The following is a 20132-nucleotide window of genomic DNA, read 5'->3' as shown; positions in this document are numbered from 1 at the left end:
TTTAAACCCATTATATAGTGTTGATATTAACGTTAATTTTTGCATTTACATTAAGTGAACATGGTCATGACCCTAGCAGGGCCTGAACTTGTGATCCCAGTGGGACTAGAAGGGCAGCTAGACACAGTTACTGATTTTAACACCGCTTCTCTCACTCTCAGACACATTTTTACAGAATTCAGTTTTATTGAAGCTTTAAAGTTGCTGTTATGTTTGCAGCATTGTAAAGGCCTTAAAGTGACATTATGTAGATGTTTTCATTTTCAAGTTGAGCTGAATTGACCACATATTTCAAAAGATTGAATTTGTTCTAATAGTGATTGAACAACAATTGATACTTGAAAATGTTTAGGATAAGATATAAAATTTTAATATGCCTAAAATATAAAAAAAAGAAAAGACTGTGCCTTAACTATTCTTATAAAAATGATCATTACAGTAAAATACTGTTGAATACTTAAAGAAATTACTCTTGGCTTGATGAGTTTTGTTAACATTCATGCAAAGTTAATTATAAAATTGAGAGGATTTTTGTCAAAATAAAGCCTCATTTTTAACTTTCACCAGTTCATGCCCTCAATATACCTTGGTAGGGCATATTATATCAATTTAATGTGTAACAGTTTTCGGATATGTTGATTTATAAGGATAACAGTTCTTTGGATTTGATTGGATTACAAGACTTTGTTTTATCAGCTATAAAAATCTGCTCTAATTAAGCATGTATTTAAATCCCTGTATAATCTTATGTTATGTTATGACTAGCAAGTTGAGCCGAGTATGAATATCTAGTGACCCGTAAAACATAATCCCTTATAGCAGAATACAAACAAAAATAAAGATCAATTCAGATCAGTGGAAATGTTACCCAATAAAATTCATGCGAAATCTTGGGGATAATTGTAACAGCTTTACAAGTTGATATAGTGTCAAGTGCAGCAGAAAAAAATTTGACCACTGTATTGTGGTTTTTTTTACCGCTTGACCAGCTTGACCACTCCAGTGAAAGGTCATCTGGTTGAAAAGTTGAAACATTTGGAAAAACAGATTTTCAAGTTTACTTTAACAGATGGTTTACCATGCTTGTTATAAAAAACAACAGTTTTTTTCCCCAGGATTTTGGTAACATGACCCATACCCATGGAATTGGGAATTTCAGCAATGAAGGCATTTTCAAACTTTTAAACAGCATAACAGTGAATAAGCACTTATTTTCAAAGATTTTAGAATTTGTTATTCAATATTTTCATTTTGTAACTTTCAATTGGGAATGTTTCCTGTGGATTGGGAAAATAATATACTATTTTCAATTGGGAATATGCCGAATATTGGCTATAAAATAAGGCAAAAAAAATCCCTTTACTCCCTTGGAACGCGAGTAAAACAATTATTTCCTTATCAAAGTCGTCAAACTGTAAATATCCTTAACAGTGATAAAACCTAATACATTCTTTACACTGAATATATAATTAATATAAAACAAGACACAAGTAGGATTATGGCTTATTATTGGTAGCATAATTATATCGACAATTCATTTCAAAATCAAGATATATCGCCTGACGTCTGTAATACTTCGTCGCTATCATGGACTAAAAGCATTCGTCGAACTGGAGAATCAGCTCTATATGCACAAAAAAATAAAAAACATCGAATACCAGAAAATGACGAAAACCACATCTATCTCTCGGAAAACATCGGATAAAGAAAAACTGAAACGAAAAACTTATTATTAAAACTTTAACAAATCCGATCTATATATACATTGAAACAAAAAGTTAGTTATAAGCTGTTCTAATTAAGATGAATTGGGTGGGTGGGTGGGTCGGACATTCTAAACAGATATCTTTCGCTACCAATGTAAAAGCCTCGAATGGCCTAAAGCACGCCGAGTTGTACTTTTATACCCAGCACGAGAAAAACGAGCATTTTCCCGCCAATATTCATACGCTGTATGAATATGCAAAACATAAGCAGACGACATTTTACCGACTTTGAAACGAAAATAATTATATTTACTCCCTTGGAACGCGAGTAAAACAATTATTTCCTTATCAAAGTCGTCAAACTGTAAATATCCTTAACAGTGATAAAACCTTAATACATTCTTTACACTGAATATATAATTAATACAAAACAAGACACAAGTAGGATTATGGCTTATTATTGGTAGCATAATTATAGCGAAAAAACAAAGAAAGAATTTAAATGAATTATTATTTTGAACAATTTGTAAGAAATAAAATTTGAAAATACTTATATGAAAACAGCTGCGAATAATAAGTCGGGCATCTGCGTAAATCCAATAGAAACCCAGTTCAAACCTGAAAATTCTAATTTTGCAGCATAGATTTGATATTATGTAACAAGTTTCTCTCCAGAAAAGCATAAAGCCTATGCATTAAGTCCGTTGTTAATCAAAATATACTATCCGTTGACTTGCGGCAAATTGCCTAAAAAACACAGCCTACGGCCGCCAAAGAATTCTGCAGCCTACGGCCGCCATAAATAAATCGCAGCCTACGGCCGCCAGAAATATTGCAGCCTACGGCCGCCAGAAATATTACAGCCTACGGCCGCCAGAAATATTACAGCCTACGGCCGCCAGAAATATTACAGCCTACGGCCGCCATATACAGTAGTAAATGTCATCCAATTCCATAACCATCATCACCACCTTTATTTAACATCTAAAATAAAACAAGTAAACAAAATATAAATGTGAACAACTTTTAATTTATAAATGTGTATACTTAAACATAACATCATAGGAGCATCTTATAAATTCAATTGTTTAGACACAAACAAACAATCTTCCATTGAGTCTTTAATATATCCATCTTTCGCAGACACGGACTTCCACCTGCCATGTCTTTGAATTAACCTATCAGAAACGTTATTATTTGCTGAAGTAGAAGCACCACCGGATCTAAACGAATGTAAACTATACTTTGTTTGATCGAAGCCAAGAGACGTTAAATTCCTTTTAAGTACGTCACGTATGCAGGAATATGAAATAGGTTTATCAATATTTTTCAATCCATACGAACGGGAACTTTTGTCAAAATAAATCTGTCTGAAAATGAATTCGTTTGAATCTGGTTGAATATTAGCTAGCCTTAAGTAACGTTCTAATAAACTTACAGGGCAGGAGGAAGTTCCGGTCCGGGCAATAACTACAGTATTTCCATCCCTCAGAACATCCGTTTTGGATTTTTCTACATAAATTTCACAGTAAAAATCACAAATAGAAATATTACATCTCCTTATATTCAAACACTCACTAATACGAAAAAATCCTGCAAAAGATAATACAAACATACAACAGTTTCTCAAGTCTCCTAAAGAACTGTCCTCAGAAGCATATTTTATGAATAAAAGTCTTAAGAATATCTACTGTGATAGGCTCTTTCTTACTAATTGGTTTAGAAATCTTTCTTAAACAACCATGAAGGCACAATTTTAACCAATCATTGCTACATGGACTAACACAATTTGAAACAATATGAGCCCAATTAATAGCATAAAAAATCAGATTCAGCTTAGAACGACTGCAATTCGGTGATTCTCTAACTACGTGCACCAAATACAAACCGACAGTCGCATGAGAAGCCGGTAAAAATTCAAAGTGAAAAGCCTCACACCACTTACTAAAATGTTTAAAAGCCAAAGCATAATTCTTGTTTGTTGATATTTCTTTTCCTCGTAAACACACTTCCTTAAGCTCTGAGAACAGTCCAAGAGAAGATAACTCTGCTTGCTCTTTAGCCTCTTGCCAAACTTTAGTTTTAAACAATGCTGTAAACGATAAAATATATTTAAGTAATAAAACGATCTTTATCTTTTCACATATAAAACAATATTCGTAATCAACATAGAAAATCAAAATCAAAATGCAATGTATAAAAATTTTCCCACGGTGTAACTAGGGACTATCTCAAAGTTATGTTTAAAGAGAAAATTAACACACCAAAATAAAAAATATTTTATACAATGAAAAGACATTTAAAACAATGAATTATCTATAAGTTTATGATTAAACTGTTTGATTCCTACAATCTAAACGAATAACCATAACTTTACTAGAAAATCTTTCTGAGCCAAATATAGATCCTTTATACTGGCCTTGTACATAAATCTTAGAAGCTTCCTTAAAAGTTAATACTTCTACTATGTAAGGCGCAAAAAATAGAAGCGTCTGCAAATAAGAGCGGGAAAAAAAGAGCTGGAAGGCCAATATGGAGCAACAACAGTACCCATAGCTTTACAAAACAGCAAAAAATTCAAAGCTTTAGACAACAAAAAAATAGGCGGAACCAACCAATTATTTTCACCTCCCCAATGTACCGAAAATGCATCTACTGCTTCTGTATCTGGCGTCCAAAACAATGAGTTATAACGAGCTAATTTTCTATTCTGGTCATTTGCAAAACGATCAACACTATGAGGACCATATAATTCATCAACATACTGATAGAATTCATCACTTACACCATAGTCATCGTAATCTACTATCCTACTAAGGTCGTCAGCTACAACATTATATTCTCTCTCAATCCACCTTGGTTCCAATGATATGCAAAACGAAGCACAGACAGAACCTATGTCAATAGCCATACGATTAAGATCTTTTACCATACTACCTTTTTCAATGATATGTACGCAGTTTTTACTATCAGTATTCCAAATCACTTTTTTCCCCGACAAAATATTTCTAAATGAGCAAAGAGCAAACTTAATAGCCAAGAACTCCCTGAATGTAGAACTTTGTTGTTTCTCGTCATCCGTCCAAACTTTGTGAGCAACAGCACCTTCACATTGTATATAAGCGGCTCCAGCTACTGCTGAAGCATCCGAATATACTAACACTGTAGGCAAATAATCGTTGAATAAACTTTTATGAAATTCGTTTCTAAATACCTTTTGCCAAAATACCAAGTTATCATAAATATCATGAACGTTAAGCTGCTTGTCCCAAGACCATCTGCTCTCTATTAAACGGAAAAAACGCTTTAGTCTGAAACAAACAAACATTACCTAAAACAGGCGACATAGATATTATTTTACCCGCCAACTGTGCTAATTTCCTAGCTGAACAAATAGGAAAAACAGTAAGAATCTGAGTAATAAACGCTCTGACATTACATATTCTCCGCTCTGGAATAAGAAGCCTGCCATTTTTCAAATCCCACAAAAAACCTAACCATTCTAAAGACTGCACAGGCTCAAATACTGACTTATCAATATTAACAACTAAACCAGCTTTCTTTAAAGTATTAAAGACAAATTTTGGAATCTTTAAGTGCAAGTTCGAAGTTTGCATTAACGCACCAACCGTCGTCAAGAAACAAAACCAATCTTAGCCCATTTTTTCTCCAATATTTGACTAGGGGTCTTAAACCTTTAGAAAAAAGGTAAGGAGCCGAGCTCAAACCAAATGGTAAAACTGAAAAAACAAAATACTTTATAGTTCCATTTAAAACCCAAGAAAATCCCAAATAGGTATGATGTGTGCTTTTAATAGAAAAATGATGGTATCCTGAAGTTAGATCAAATTTAAACATATAACCATTAGGAATAAGAAATTCTTTAGCAACTTTATGATCTTCAAACTTAAATTTATCTTTATGAACATAAGTGTTCAAAACGCTAAGATCAAGAATTAATCTAAGTTTTCCCGATGCATTGTTCGTTGCTACAGACAAAGGGTTTACGTTATGAGGAATGAAAGGCACTTCATAAACACATTGCTTTTCTATAAGTGAAAAAATAGATTTCTCAACAAATGATTTATTTTTTAAAGCAGACGAATTATTATTCAGACAAAAAGAAGGAGGTTTAGTAATAAACGGTATAAACATATCCATTTTCAATAATAGAAATAATGTCATCACTAGCTTCTATGGTATTTTTCCCAAAAATCAATATTACTTTTTAATTTTCCTTTGACAGAACTATCTGATAAAGAACAAGAATTCTCAAAATTTCTACAAAAATTTTCCCGAAAATCAATGCTTACAACCCCACTGAAAATGTCTGAAAATGCCCAGTACTTATCATATTCATCCTCACATTGTAAATCACTGTTTTCCGACGGAAGCGCTTCCTTGTTCAGACTTCGGGCGTGCTGCGTTCTGAGCGGCTGCATACCCAACGGTGGCTGTGGGGACAGTTCCTGGAGCCATGGATCGAAGCTTTCGACGCCAGACGTCCGGACATCCGTTAGCGAAGTGACCCTCCTCTCCGCAAGAATAGCAGACGACGACATCCCGCTGGTACCTGCGCTGGTTCTCCATGGAAGATCTTCCGGAACTGAATGCTTTAGCGTTACGGACGCTGCGAAAAGACTTAGAAGAAACACCAAGATTAATAATTAACATGTGAATAAGCTCAAGTTGCGTCAATTCTTATCTTGATAAATTGTTTGATAAAAATCACAAATACAAATTTATACGCACTCGCAAAATCAGACAGTATACTGTTATACATGTAATAGTATGTTTAACAAAGTAGAGTATAGAGATAAAAATACAATAAAAATACCGTTACAACTATCGGTGTATCACGGGTATATCTAAGGCAAAAATGAAAGTTACGTAATTATCTAAACATAACATTAAATTTAGCATCTAAACCGAATGACTTCAGGGTAAATCTCACAATTATTCACAGTAAATACTTACACTATTATCTTGATTGAAGCCAGAACTCTCCCTAGCTTTCTTTGCCCTCTCAATCTTGGAACGAGCTCGGTCCTCTGCACGGCGGATCTTTTTATCGTCATCACTGTCGCTGGCAATATCATTTTTCTCATATTCAGCGACAACAGGCCAGCCAAGTGAAGAGCTATCTGCAATTCTTATGATCTTATTTCTATGTTTGATTTTATCCTGAGCCTCTTGAATATAACCTACAGATTTAGAAGCATTTCTTAATTCAATGGCCCTCTTAGAAGCATCCAAAATGTCGAAAATTTCAGTGTTGAAGTTGTATTGCTTCTTATTTCCAGCACTGCTAAACGAAACTAAATTGTCAGCACGTACCTTTTTACGATACACTCTCGTTGTTCCACTCAGTTTCCTCCCTGAAATCCCTTTTCAATTCTCTAAACTTTGTATCAAAAAAGTCTTTTATTTCGGTAACAACTTCATCCTTGAAATTACCCGAAGCATTTTCCGTGTCGGACATTCTAAACAGATATCTTTCGCTACCAATGTAAAAGCCTCGAATGGCCTAAAGCACGCCGAGTTGTACTTTTATACCCAGCACGAGAAAAACGAGCATTTTCCCGCCAATATTCATACGCTGTATGAATATGCAAAACATAAGCAGACGACATTTTACCGACTTTGAAACGGAAATAATTATATGTAACAACACCAATTACAACAAGCTTAACAATAAAGAAAAACTGAGATTTTTAGCTCAACTGACAGCTATTGTATACTTACCAAGGCATCGGTATCATACTTATGGCTTTTTGCATACAGGTTTGGTTTATCCAAAACTACTGAAGGAATAGTTTAAAACATCACATTCTTAATTTGAGAGCATTACAGGAGTCTGCTTTCCAAGGTCTATAATTCTAACGGTAATTTGGTTTACCAGAGAGTTTACGGTAATTCTGTTAACTAGAAAGTTTACGGTATTTTATTTTTCTTTGATTGATTGATATAGTGATTGGTGTATGTGAACTGCTGAGGGAATTAAAACACTTGTTTTATACACTAAGTGACAAAGGGTTGATTTATGTTTAATTGCTTATAACAATAAAGTAGTTGTCATCACCATTAATAGTGTAGACAGAGGACAAATTGTTTCTGTGGCGATGAGAATAGTTCATAAAATTTAGAGATTAGATTATTTTGTTGTAACTTTCAGTGTGTGTGTTGTTTTTGTTGTTTTTTTCATTTGATTGAAATTACTTTTTGTTTTCCTTTTTCTTTGTTTATTGTGTTAATAGAATATTATAGACGTATTCTCTAGTTGAAATCTATTAAGGATTAATTACAGATATTGTGTGTGATTTGGATATAATATTTGTAAATTTAAGATGGTGAGTGGAAAAGATTTTTTATATTACTTTATAAAAATAGTAATTTTGAATGACTATATAAGTTTGGGGTTTATTATAAAGCATCTAAAAAGTTTGATGAAATGATGTTAAAACAAATTTGTGTAATTTAAGTGTGCAGCATCACTATGAAATGGCTTACTAACAAAATTTTTGCAAGTCGTTTTTGTAAAACGAAAGTAGAGAGCACCTGTTGTGTGGCACATGTGGGCATGATGTTTTAATAATTTGAATACAACATGTAAAGTGCGGCATAAAAATAAAAATGACGTGTAATGGGTAAATTTTATTTGGAATCAGCTTACCCCACGTCACTTAAACAGTGCTCAGCTTTTGCAAGTAAAATCTTAATGGCTCTTTTATTTGAATAGATTACAACTTATTCTGTATATAATGTCAGCCCAAATATACAAACACCCGCCCTTCTTCTTCCCCGCCCCCCGCCCCCCCACCCATCCCTGTCACTTCCTGGGGCAGAGACTAAATCTTCCCATGCAAACAGTGTATCCTCCCAGTCTTAATATCATTGTCTGCATTGTTTGCTTATATAATTCAGTCTTGTTTATTTCCTAAAATTTACCATTGAAATGATGGATTAATGGATTCTGAAATAATTTCTGGATGAATTTTTTCAAGAGACATAAAACTGGATCAAAAACTATTTTTGATCTGAAATTACATAATTATAGGAAAGAAAAGTAAAGGATGGCATCATTATGTCTAGTAGGTGAGGTTACAGTGTCTTTTAGAGAGAGGATAGTGTTTTCTGTGGGAAAATAATTGCCACTGACCTACTTTCAATACAACGAAAACTTGTAGAATATTTTCTATAAATATCATATGGTACAGAAATGTTTCATATATAATGGTCAACATTAGATTTTGCCGGCCCTGTAGTCGATTTGCATTAAAATCTTAACATGATGAATTGTGTTCTGATGGAGGGATTTTCTGTCAGACAGATAAATTGATATTGTTATTATAATTATGTATCTCACACACTATTGATTTTGGTAAAGTTACATTCCTGCGTAATCTTATTTATGTATTTTTATTTTTTTTATTCTTTTTTTTGTTGTTGATAACTTAAGAATTATTTTATTAGAATATGTTTCTATAGAATTTACAATTTCGTTATTTTGTAGTTATTTATATTCTTGACCTCTTGTTGTAATGTAATGGATTTATCCTGATTTGAGTTTCCAATTTATTAGTTTATTATAAGAAGAATTGAATAACTTCAATCCGACAAAAGCTGTCCACTGTATTAGATATTATAGATAATATGCGAGGAAATTTGTAATTCAGACATACATATTTTATATCTTCAATGTACTTAGTATGCTAGCCTAGCTCATAAAACAGGCTTTATTCTTCCATGCATTAAATGTATTGCCATAGCAACGGACAAATTCATACTCCCTTGAAATTCTTTATTTAACCAAGTGTGTATAATTTCACAGTTAACATTTCATGTCCAGGCTTTATTAAGAAAATGCCAACAGGGATGACATTTGGTTAATGGCATTTTGTCTGTAAATTACATGAATACTTGATTGGTTACGTTAATTAATTGATTAATTTAATTGAATGCATACTCACATTTTGGAATGTGAGGGAGAGAGATGGGGCTGACAGGGAGGTGACTGTAACAGCATTATTATGTTGGATCAGACATTGATGAAATTCGTTGTCAATATAGTGATGTAACACAGATAACAAATTCCTTGCACTTGTTACATTATGTACATGTTATTGAATAGTAATAATGTTACCGACAGAATTACTTTTGCAGCTTCCATGTCACATGATGTGATATGAGCTGCGTCATGTTAGATGCATGTCACATGAAGAAATGAAATTATTGGTCGCAAAATGCAAACAAAGTAGTATTTTGACTTCCTAAAATACAAATCACTAAATCAGTCGAACAGTATTTATAGCCAAAAAGCAACAGAAGAAAAAGATGGCTTAGGTAATTGGCCAAATGAATAACTTTTTGGAAAAATTTAACACAACATCAAAAACAAAAAAGCTTTTGAAAAATAAAAATAAAAGCATTTCTGAAGCATAAAATGGGCCTTTTATGGAGATTTGTTATTAAGATGAAGCGATGAAATGTCACTTTAATAAAGACGGTCTCGCTTTATTGACCAAGGTCGTAAGGATTGTCATCTTGGGAGTCGGCCATAGATTATTGGAAATCAATCCATATTATGCAGTGCGGCTGTTCACACTAGCCGCATCTGGAAAAACTGTCACCCAGTCATCATTTATTTTATCTTTGAAAGATCTGTTGTCAGATTTACCTGACATAAGGATGACCTATAATGTTGACAGCTGTTGTTTTTAACTCTTTTTTTTTTTTCATTTCTGTAATTTACAAAATAATCCCAGCTCCTTTGTTTTCATTTTGTGTGTGTGTGCATGTGTTTTGACATACGTGTATATATTGAGAATTTGTGACTTGCCTATTGGTATATTGGATTGTTAAAATTTGTTGGATTTATATAATAATTGAATACTTAATTACGTTACTATAATTATTAACAATCTGACATTTTGACAGCGGGATGAGATAAATATACTTGTGTTGTTTTTTTCTTTCTTTAAATTTACATTATAAGGTTACAAATTTCTTAGGTTATTTTTAAGTTTTCTGCTTAAAATTTCTGTCAATGGAATGAATATTTAATGTGTTGTTTTTCCGGTGTTGGACATTTTAATGGAATTTTTTATCCTTTGACTTGGAAATGAAGGTTTGTAAAAACATGTTTATTGTCTTTAAGTAGTGACATAGTGACATATTTTATTTTACACCTTTTACCTGCTGAATTTGTGCAATGCACTTGCCCTGCTTCTAGTTTGGAATAGTCCATTCGAGGTTATAAGGGGTTTTAATATTAAAGTACAAATTTAAAGTTGAGCTGTCATGATGCCATTATTATGTAACCTGGTCAGGACTGCAGGCTTTAAACTGGTGACACTTGGCTAGTTACTGACAGGTCCAACAGATTTAGGGGGCAATGGGATAATGGGTGGGGGGGGGCAGTAGATTAATTGGGACAATGGGATGGGGTGGGGGCAGTGTCTATTCTAGGAATTCAAAAAACAGGGGTGATTTTTATCAAATTGTGAGAATTTATTACATTTGCTGATCTTTTTAGCTCACCTGTCACAAAGTGACAGGGTGAGCTTTTGTGATCGCTTTTCGTCCGTCGTCCGTCCGTCGTCCGTCCGTCGTCCGTCCGTCCGTCCGTCCGTCCGTAAACTTTTACTTTAAATGACATCTCCTCATAAACCACTAAGCCAATTTTATCCAAACTTCACAGGAATGTTCCTTTGGTGGTCACCTTTAAAAATTGTTCAAAGAATTTAATTCCATGCAAAACTCTGGTTGCCATGGCAACCGAAAGAAAAAACTTTAAATATCTTCTTTTAAAAAACCATAAGAGCTAGAGCTTAGATATTTGGCATGAAACATCTTCTAGTGAGTGTCTACCAAGTTTGTTCAAATAAAAGCCCTGGGGTCAAAATTGGCCCCGCCCCAGGGGGTCATTGATTTTCCCTATATGCATATAGTAAAAACTTAAAAAAAATCTTCTTTTAAAGACCCCAAAGAGCTAGAGCTAAGATATTTAGCATGAAACATCCTCTAATGGGTGTCTACCAAGTTTGTTCAAATAAAAGCCCTGGGGTGAAAATTGGCCCCGCCCCGGGGGTCATTGATTTTCCCTATATGCATATTAGTAAAAACTTAAAAAATCTTCTTTTAAAGAACTCAAAGAGCTAGAGCTTAGATATTTGGCATGAAACATCTTCTAGTGTGTGTCTACCAAGTTTGTTCAAATAAAAGCCCTAGGGTCAAAATTGGCCCCGCCCCGGGGGTCATTGATTTTCCCTATATGCATATAGTAAAAACTTAAAAAATCTTCTTTTAAAGAACCCAAAGAGCTAGAGCTAAGATATTTAGCATGAAACATGTTCTATTGGGTGTCTACCAAGTTTGTTCAAATAAAAGCCCTTGGGTGAAAATTGGCCCCGCCCCGGGGGGTCATTGATTTTCCCTATATGCATATAGTAAAAACTTAAAAATCTTCTTTTAAAGAACTCAAAGAGCTATGGCTAAGATATTGAGCATCAAACATGTTCTAATAGGTGTCTACCAAGTTTGTTGAAATACAAGCCCAGGGGTCAAAATTGGCCCCGCCCCGGGGGTCATTGATTTTCTTTATATGTGTTTAGCAAAAACTTAAAAAATCTTCTTTGAAAAAACCCAAATAGCTAGAGTTTAGATATTAAGCATGAAACATCTTCTAGTAAGTGTCTACAAAGTTTGTTCAAATAAAAGCCCTGGGGTCAAAACTGGCCCGGCCCCAGGGGTGTCATTGTTTTTAACTATATGTGTATAGTAAAAACTTTAAAAAAATCTTCTTTTAAAAAGCCCAATGAGCTAGAGCTTAAATGTTTAGCATGAAACATCTTCTTATGGGTGTCTACCAAGTTTGTGCAAATAAAAGCCCTTGGGTTAAATTGGCTCTGCAACTTTAGGGGGAGGGGGTGATGGTTGGGGGGGCCTATATACAGGTGAGCGACCTCAGGGCCATCATGGCCCTCTTGTTTTTCCTTCTTTCTCTTTGAAAAATTTCCCCCCTGCCTCTCAAAAAGTAGAGGGGAATTCTCAAAAATATGAGTTAATCCCCCATCCCCCCTCCTAGAATAGACACTGTTGGGGCTGTAGATTAATTGAGACAATGGGATGGGGTAGGTGCAGTAAATTAAGGGACAATGGGATTGGGTGGGGACAGCAGATTAAGGGGCTATGAGATGTGATGGGGCAGCAAATTAAGGGACAATGGGATGGAGTGGGGACATCTAAATGCTCCAGCATAATTTTTTCCTCTCTGGCCCTATGGGTATCCTCTACATTACAGTGTAGGGATTTCAACCACATTTCCACAGAACCTAATGGGTCATTTTCACAATAACAGATATACAATAAGTATACCTTTTCTTCAAACTATTAAGCAAAAAATCTTAGTCAAGACATATTATAGTGTGTCAAAGTCTTTATACTCTGTAAGGCTTATTCACTTGAATAATTACATGAATTTCATTTTCAGAATTGAGTGAAATGCTGCTGAAAAATATTCCAATCCAACTTGAAATAGGTCATTTTCACAAATATAGAGTATATTCCAATTTGGTAGAAGCTTTCACCACTTCTCCTGAATATTTTCCTGAAATTCAGGATTTGAATACCCTTTAAGGCCCTCTGTTAGGATTTAAAATTCACTGTTTTCCACGCAATTGAAGTTTTAGTTTCTAACAATTTGTTACTAATCAACAATGTTGTTGTATATTTTCATACTTATCAACAATGTCATTGTATATTTTCAGACAATGTTGTTGTATATTTTCAGAGCCTGAAACGTCAGCACTCATTCTGTGAGAATGCGTCAAGGAAGAAACAGGAACGGCTAATCCGACGACTATCTGGTACCCTCCTAGCAACAAGGTAAAATTTGACTTGTTACCAATTAGTTTTTCCGCTGGCATGCAAGCAGTTCCCGTACAAAAATCATAGTTACTTAATCATTATTTTTTATTACGCTCACTCACCAATATTTGAATGTTACACATCAATATTCGGCTCGTCACACAAATCATGGAAATTCCATCATGTTCTAAACATAGGATAACCCTTATTTATGAGGCCTCATATGGGGTACCGAAATTATCCATTATTTTGTATGAAGAGAAGTAGTTCCCTTACATAAAATCTAACCCATTATAATTATACAATTTTATTATATCGGACCTATTTTTCATTTACAATAATTGTTGAACAGACCATTATCTAAGAGATAGATAGATGTAATTCAGGAAATAGAGCGTAGACTAAACGCGGGTATCTATTACCCGGTACCATCACCCCAACGCATTCATATGCAGTAACATGCTTGTATGCATGATATTTTACGCATCAAAGCCATAAAATTATTATTTATAGTAATATTGGTCAACATTCTAATAATTAAACAATTTTTCATCTCATTGCCTACTTATTTGTAAACAGATGGTATTAGTGGAAAACCCTTTAACAAGCCTCACGTGTAAGTATTTTTGCGCATGCGCGCAAGGACGGAATCCCCCAGAGAAAACAAGGTCACGTTTTGACGATGCACAGGTGAAAGTGATTTAAAATGAGACTTTATATACGTACTGCCGAACTGACAATTAGATTTTGTCTCGTTTATGTATCTGCTTGATTTGAAATGAATTTTTGAAGAATGCATTCCAAGTAAAAATCAAGCGTTTAAATGAAAAATAGGGGTACTGCTTCTGTACGGGAACTGCTCGCATGCCAGTACCTCTTTTGCAAAACAATTTTGTCATTACTACAGGTTCTCCTAGCTTTAGTTTATGTCTGGGTTTTTTTTTTTTTTTTTTAAATGTCAAAATAAAAATTAAGCTACCATAAAGGCCTGGGCATACTTCTCAATTTTACCTGCTGGTAGCATAGACTTTAGCCCCTAGCTGTCATACTTTACACGTTACCATGGCATTGTTTAATTTTCAAGACTGCTGTGATTTTGCAAGAAATATATACAATGTAATATATATATTTTTCCATGAAGATGGAAACTGTTGGCTATTAAGCCAGTACAATGTACATATTTTGAATTTAACCTAAAAACTATTTTGCCCAGATTGGACATTAAAGTCCCATTAGGATGGGTGGTGATAAGAGGGGTCAAGATTTACACAATAGCAGGTGTTTATAACCTTTTTTTTGCTGCAGCAACTCTGTTAGACTGACATTTCAAACATTATATGTACTGGCTTATATACCTCACCTGATAAGCCTCTGCCAAATAATACAACAAACACCCCTCTCTCTCTTTATGACAGCAGCTAAAATGTTTATCTGATGAGGGCCAATCAAAAAGTTCACAATTTTTATGTATTTTTATGATTTTATGGTAAAGGTTTGGTTGTTACTGGTGTATGCTTGTTAAAGTATTTAAATTGAATAAATTAAAGGCCCATTGTGCTGCATAATACAAGAAGGGGCACCTGAGGTCTTTCTTCACCAGTAAAGCTGGAAAGTCGCCATATTATGTATTCTGTGTTAGCATAAAACTCAACTAAAAAAAACAAAGCAAAAAACTATCAAATTAAAATAAATTCTGTTTAAAACTAAAGTTTAAAGACTCCTTTAGAAATAATCAAAATTTACACAAAACCAACCAACTTTACTATTTCATAATCTTTTATTGCAGTGTCAATTAGCCATGGTCTAGTTTTTCAATGACAGGGTTTGTGTGCCTTAAAACGTTACGCAGATGAACCATGGTACGACATGTGGGTGCTTTTGTTTAGAACATCGATCTATTACCTCCCTTTGACAAATCTTTTACCTCCCTTTGACAAATCTATTACCTCCCTTTGACAAATCTATTACCACCCTTTGACAAATCTGTTACCTCCCTTTGACAAATCTATTACCTCCCCTTTGACATGACGTTTTTCTCAGAATAATTTTTTATTCACACATTTTCCTGTGTTGATATTTATGGACCGACCCTCATCATGAAAACATAAGTTAGATAAGGAAAGCTATTTTAACCTCAGAGTATATCAGCTGGAATTTCCAAGACAGTTTTCCTGCCTCAGAACATGTTTTATCAAAGCTTATTTGTTTTTTTGGAATATATAAATCCTTCCTAAGTGCTTTGATTATTGCTGAGAAAAGATGAAGAGCTAACTCGTGCTTAATCCCCTTGATAAAATCTGTTTAACTAGTTAAAACAGTGTTTTGTTTATAATGTTAGAGTATGGCTTCAGGCACTGCAAAGTGATTTTTTTGTTGTGTGTGTTTAACGGAGAAAAGAGATGGTTATCTCAATGTTTGATGAAGGATTGAATTTAGTGGTGCAAGACCTGAAGCTAGAAAATATATATTAATGTTTGTTTGCCAAAATTTGCACCACTCTATTAATGAAAGACAGTTACAGATGTTTTGGAAATAACATATTAAGTGTGTGTTTGTGGATATTCAAGTATAAGACATAAGGTATTTGAGTTAATCATTTTTACTTGCAAGTGAGTTTAAATTGAGTGAACTTCCTTCATTTGTTAGTCTATTCATTTGTGTGCTGTATAAAGAAGGAATTTGAGTGCATACTTTCTGTAAAAAAAATGGAATTTGAGTGCATTGAGAAGTATTTTTGATTGTAACGTCTTAAGTTGAAGAAGGAACTTGAGTGCAAGTCTCGATATCAAAATTTGAGTGCAGATGTTATATTATAAAACAGTAGGAATTTTGAGTGCATGTCTTAAATTTAATATGGAATTTTAGTGCAATGTCTTTTATCAAGAAATTTGAGTGCAGATCTTAGGTATTCAGTGTATAATTACCATTCAGTAAAGATTTTGAGTGCAATACAAACTTAGATAACAGTTTTGACATTAGAAAAAGTTGAATAGAGGAGGATAATGAGTAAAGATGAGGGAATATTCTTTGTGATTTACAGGTAAATAATTATTATCCAAGATTATCTCGCCGACAGATTTATGATTATTTACCCCCTCCCCCATCCCCATCCATCCCAATATACAGGAGGCTGTTTTGATGTTAACATAATATTGATCATTTAAATATGAGCCATGTCATGACAAAATCAACATAATAGGTTTGCGACCAGCATGGATCCAGACCAGCCTGCACATCCGCCCTGAGTCTGATCAGGATCCATGCTGTTCGCATACCAACTTTATAACAAGTAGAGAAACCTATAGCGAACAGCATGGATACTGATCAGACTGCGCGGATGCGCAGGCTGGTCTGGATCCATGCTGGTCGCAAACGCATTATGTTGGTTTTGTCATAGCGCGGCTCATATGTATCTATCTGTGTGCTTGAGGGATTTGCTTGCTGGTCTGACTACAGGGGTTTTCCCCATACTTTGACATGAGCATGACCAGACACCGGAGAATTCTGACTTTTTAATGAAAATTTTGGAAATGTATTTAAAGTAAAATATTGTGAGGAGAACAAATAAAGTAATTTATATGTTGCAATTGGCACTAACAAAAAAAAATCCATGAAAATTACCAAACAGTGGTCAACATATGCAAAAACACTTAAAACAGCCCTAACAGCATTAGTAACACATATAGTAGAAATATGGTGATAAAATACTGAAAAAATCAGTCTTAAACAGCACGTAACATTTTAAATATAACTTAGATCTTAAATGTTTTTACCTCTCTTAAAACATTTTTTCTTAATATTTATTTTCTTAAAATATTTTGGCTCATCTGGAGGCGTGCAGCTTTAACAGCATTTTAACCGATGGTTTGGATCACCAATTGGTTAAAGGGACTCCACTGACGTTTTATGACATGATGGGACTGAAAATATTCTTTTCCAGATAAATGTACCATTTATTTTGATGTAGGTTTAGACCATTAATCTTTGTGCAAAATTTCAGATCATTCGCGAAATGTTATGTTTTTAGGCTTTTAAACCTCAGTGGAGTCCCTTTAATAATGAAAACCCTGACAGTAGGTGAAAGGTTGAAAGCACTGGCAACTATATGTCATAATGTGACAGGTTTTCATCATCTAGCAAGCTGCTCAATGATATAATATATTAGATTTTATTAATTAACTGAAGTGCTTGTAAATTAATGATAACTTTATTATTTTGTAACACCATGCAATATGTTGAAAACTTGCCAAACACCAAATCTTGGCAATCTTCAGACAGGTGACAGCAAAACAAGAAATTTATTTTACAAGTTCTATTGTTGTTTTTTTTATCCTACCAATATTTAATACTTAATATTTATAGATATGATTAATTAAGCGAGAGAAGCAAAAAAAGAAATTTGAAGTCTGTTTAGGGTGGTATTAAGGGTAAATAAGGGATATTAAAGGTGGTAAGGGTAAATGAAGACCTAATGTTTTTACCTTAATCAAACCTAGCAATCTATATATGAGCTGCATCACAACAAAACCAACATAATGGGTTTGCGACCAGCATAGATCCAGACCAGCCTGCGCATCCTGCTGTTCGCTTACCAACCCTATTACAAGTAGAGAAACTTATAGCGAACAGCATGGATCCTGATCAGACTACGCGGATGCGCAGGCTGGTCTGGATCCATGCTGGTCGCAAACCAATTATGTTGGTTTTGTCGTGACGCGGCTCATATCATTTACATCATCCAACTGGCAGCATTATATTATATAGAGTTGGTATTTAAATATAGGTGACATTTTGTTGGTAATCTAAAAACTACTTTTGAGGCCATCCTTAATAATATATATGTTTGCTATTGCCGACCCAGAGTTATAAGGAGTGGGTCGGTAGGTAGGCTTTTTTTTTTTTTTTTTTGATATATAATTTTTACTGAACGTAAGTTAATACGCTTAGTACGTTGTAACAGATTGTGGAAATTTGGGCTACACCATCATCATCGGCAAAAACTAACATTGTAAAAGACAGTCAAAAAACAATAAAAAACATGTTCACTAGTAACATAACATGAAATAAAAAAAAAATGACTATGTAGGACATAAATTCAAGCATGGTTCAAATTACCGATGTGATAAACTAATCCTGCGTAAAAGTCCCGTACGAACTGGAAAAATTATAGTGGATCCCCGAGGACATTTCGTTCTCACGGATGCATGATCATAAAACTCAATTTATTACACGTCTGTAAAAAATAATAAACGCAAGATTTGTCTCCCCTATAATTCTGAATGGCGGATCGTTAAAATATTTCATTGTTAGTTACCGAAAATTATCGCAGATTGTTGAAATTCCATACATAGCGCTAAAAAGACACAAAAAACACTCGCGCAAAAGTAGCATCCATAAATAAAAGGAATATAATGTTTCCATTGTTAAATATGAATACAAAATTTACACACGAAATGAACCTCTGACAAATGAAGTGGTCGCGGCTACTTCTGAAGCAATCTGTGGATCTTTCGATGTTTACACCACCTGTAGTTGTTGCCGAATCATCAAAAGAAAATGCCGAACTCAATTGACTTCCACCTCTTTTTTTTATATATCAGAAAAAAAAACTGTCATTTCTTTTTGTCAAGGAATGATTTTACACATGTTTAATTATTGCTCAAAGTAAAAATGTTGGATATTATCGTGTCAATTCTACAGCACCAAAAAAAAAATTGAAACATATTATTAAATCGTAAAGTGGCATATATTGACATGGAGATTTAAAATTAGTACGTATGTAAATCTGTGATTTTGATTGTGATATTTTATTTACATTTTTTATGATCTTGAAGATATTTTGCAATACTTAGTGTCTGCTATCAAAACAATAATGCATATGATAATGACCACAGCTTTCCAAAAAAATTATTTTTTTCGGTAAAATTTTATGACAGAATCCCCGCTGCTACCGAGAAATGTTTTATTGCATGGGCTAAGTATTTAATCTGTGTCGGCAGTCAATAAACAAACGAACATGTACTCCAAAAAAGCACATTAAAATTACCAACATGGTAAACTAGTGACCATATATAAATGCTTTACAAATATTCATTAACTGAACAAACTTTATTTTTAATCCCCGTTTCCACACCTAATTTGATACGTTCTATTATTAGTTAATTTCGACTTAATTGCCGCGCGCATGCAGTACTGGGCGTGACGTAAGGAAAATATCCTTCCCTGGTTGGTTGCTATTTATGTAACATAACTTTAAATAGTAACGCACCCAGAATGCCCTCATGAATGATCACTTGTTACTTTACATATTAAATGTGTGATTTTCCTCCGATTTTATTTTGTTTTCGAGGGAATTTTTTTAAGTGGAATGCCCTGGCTGATTTTGGCGGAAATAAAAAAAATCTGATTTTTTTCAAGCTGAAAAAACTTTTGAGTCGGGCCATTTTCGCTGGGGTCGGGCCCGGCAATAGCAAAACAGATAATTTTTTAAGAGTGGCCTGAATAATGCCTACTTTATTTCATGCATGTAACATGCAGTAAACATGTCAAAATGGTGTG

At 34.0% G+C, this 20132-nt stretch overlaps 2 protein-coding genes across 2 annotated transcripts in view; one reads left to right on the top strand and one right to left on the bottom strand.

The window, feature by feature from the left end:
• The window catches only part of LOC132728918 (uncharacterized), a gene marked incomplete at its 3' end in the record, with an annotated part of 43886 nt that overhangs the window by 3392 nt on the left and 20362 nt on the right, over nucleotides 1-20132 (top strand). The window contains exon 2 of the mRNA XM_060714638.1: nucleotides 13498-13592. Coding sequence (XP_060570621.1) covers nucleotides 13498-13592 — 95 coding nt within the window. The remainder of the gene's footprint in view (nucleotides 1-13497; nucleotides 13593-20132) is intronic.
• Nucleotides 1492-6930, bottom strand: LOC132728925 (uncharacterized). The gene is made up of 4 exons (XM_060714648.1): nucleotides 6684-6930; nucleotides 6073-6347; nucleotides 3652-3798; nucleotides 1492-2690 (listed from the first exon to the last, which is right to left on the bottom strand). The coding sequence occupies exons 1-4, from the start codon at nucleotides 6812-6814 to the stop codon at nucleotides 2680-2682; spliced, it is 564 nt and encodes a 187-aa protein (XP_060570631.1). The 5' UTR covers nucleotides 6815-6930; the 3' UTR covers nucleotides 1492-2679.

Source organism: Ruditapes philippinarum, unplaced genomic scaffold (assembly GCF_026571515.1).
Source record: "Ruditapes philippinarum isolate M1 unplaced genomic scaffold, ASM2657151v2 ctg2481_1_1_1_1, whole genome shotgun sequence".
NCBI classification, from domain to species: Eukaryota; Metazoa; Mollusca; class Bivalvia; order Venerida; family Veneridae; genus Ruditapes; species Ruditapes philippinarum.
The sequence above is the reverse complement of the archived record's forward strand: the minus strand, read 5'-3'. Positions and strand labels throughout refer to the sequence as shown.

Coding starts and splice junctions, on each gene's coding strand:
- LOC132728925 (XM_060714648.1), bottom strand. CDS start 6,814: ATGAGAAAAATGATATTGCCAGCGACAGTGATGACGATAAAAAGATCC. Junction 6,348..6,683: donor GCTTCAATCAAGATAATAGT/GTAAGTATTTAC, acceptor GTTTCTTCTAAG/TCTTTTCGCAGCGTCCGTAA. Junction 3,799..6,072: donor GGAAAACAGTGATTTACAAT/GTGAGGATGAAT, acceptor TATCGTTTACAG/CATTGTTTAAAACTAAAGTT.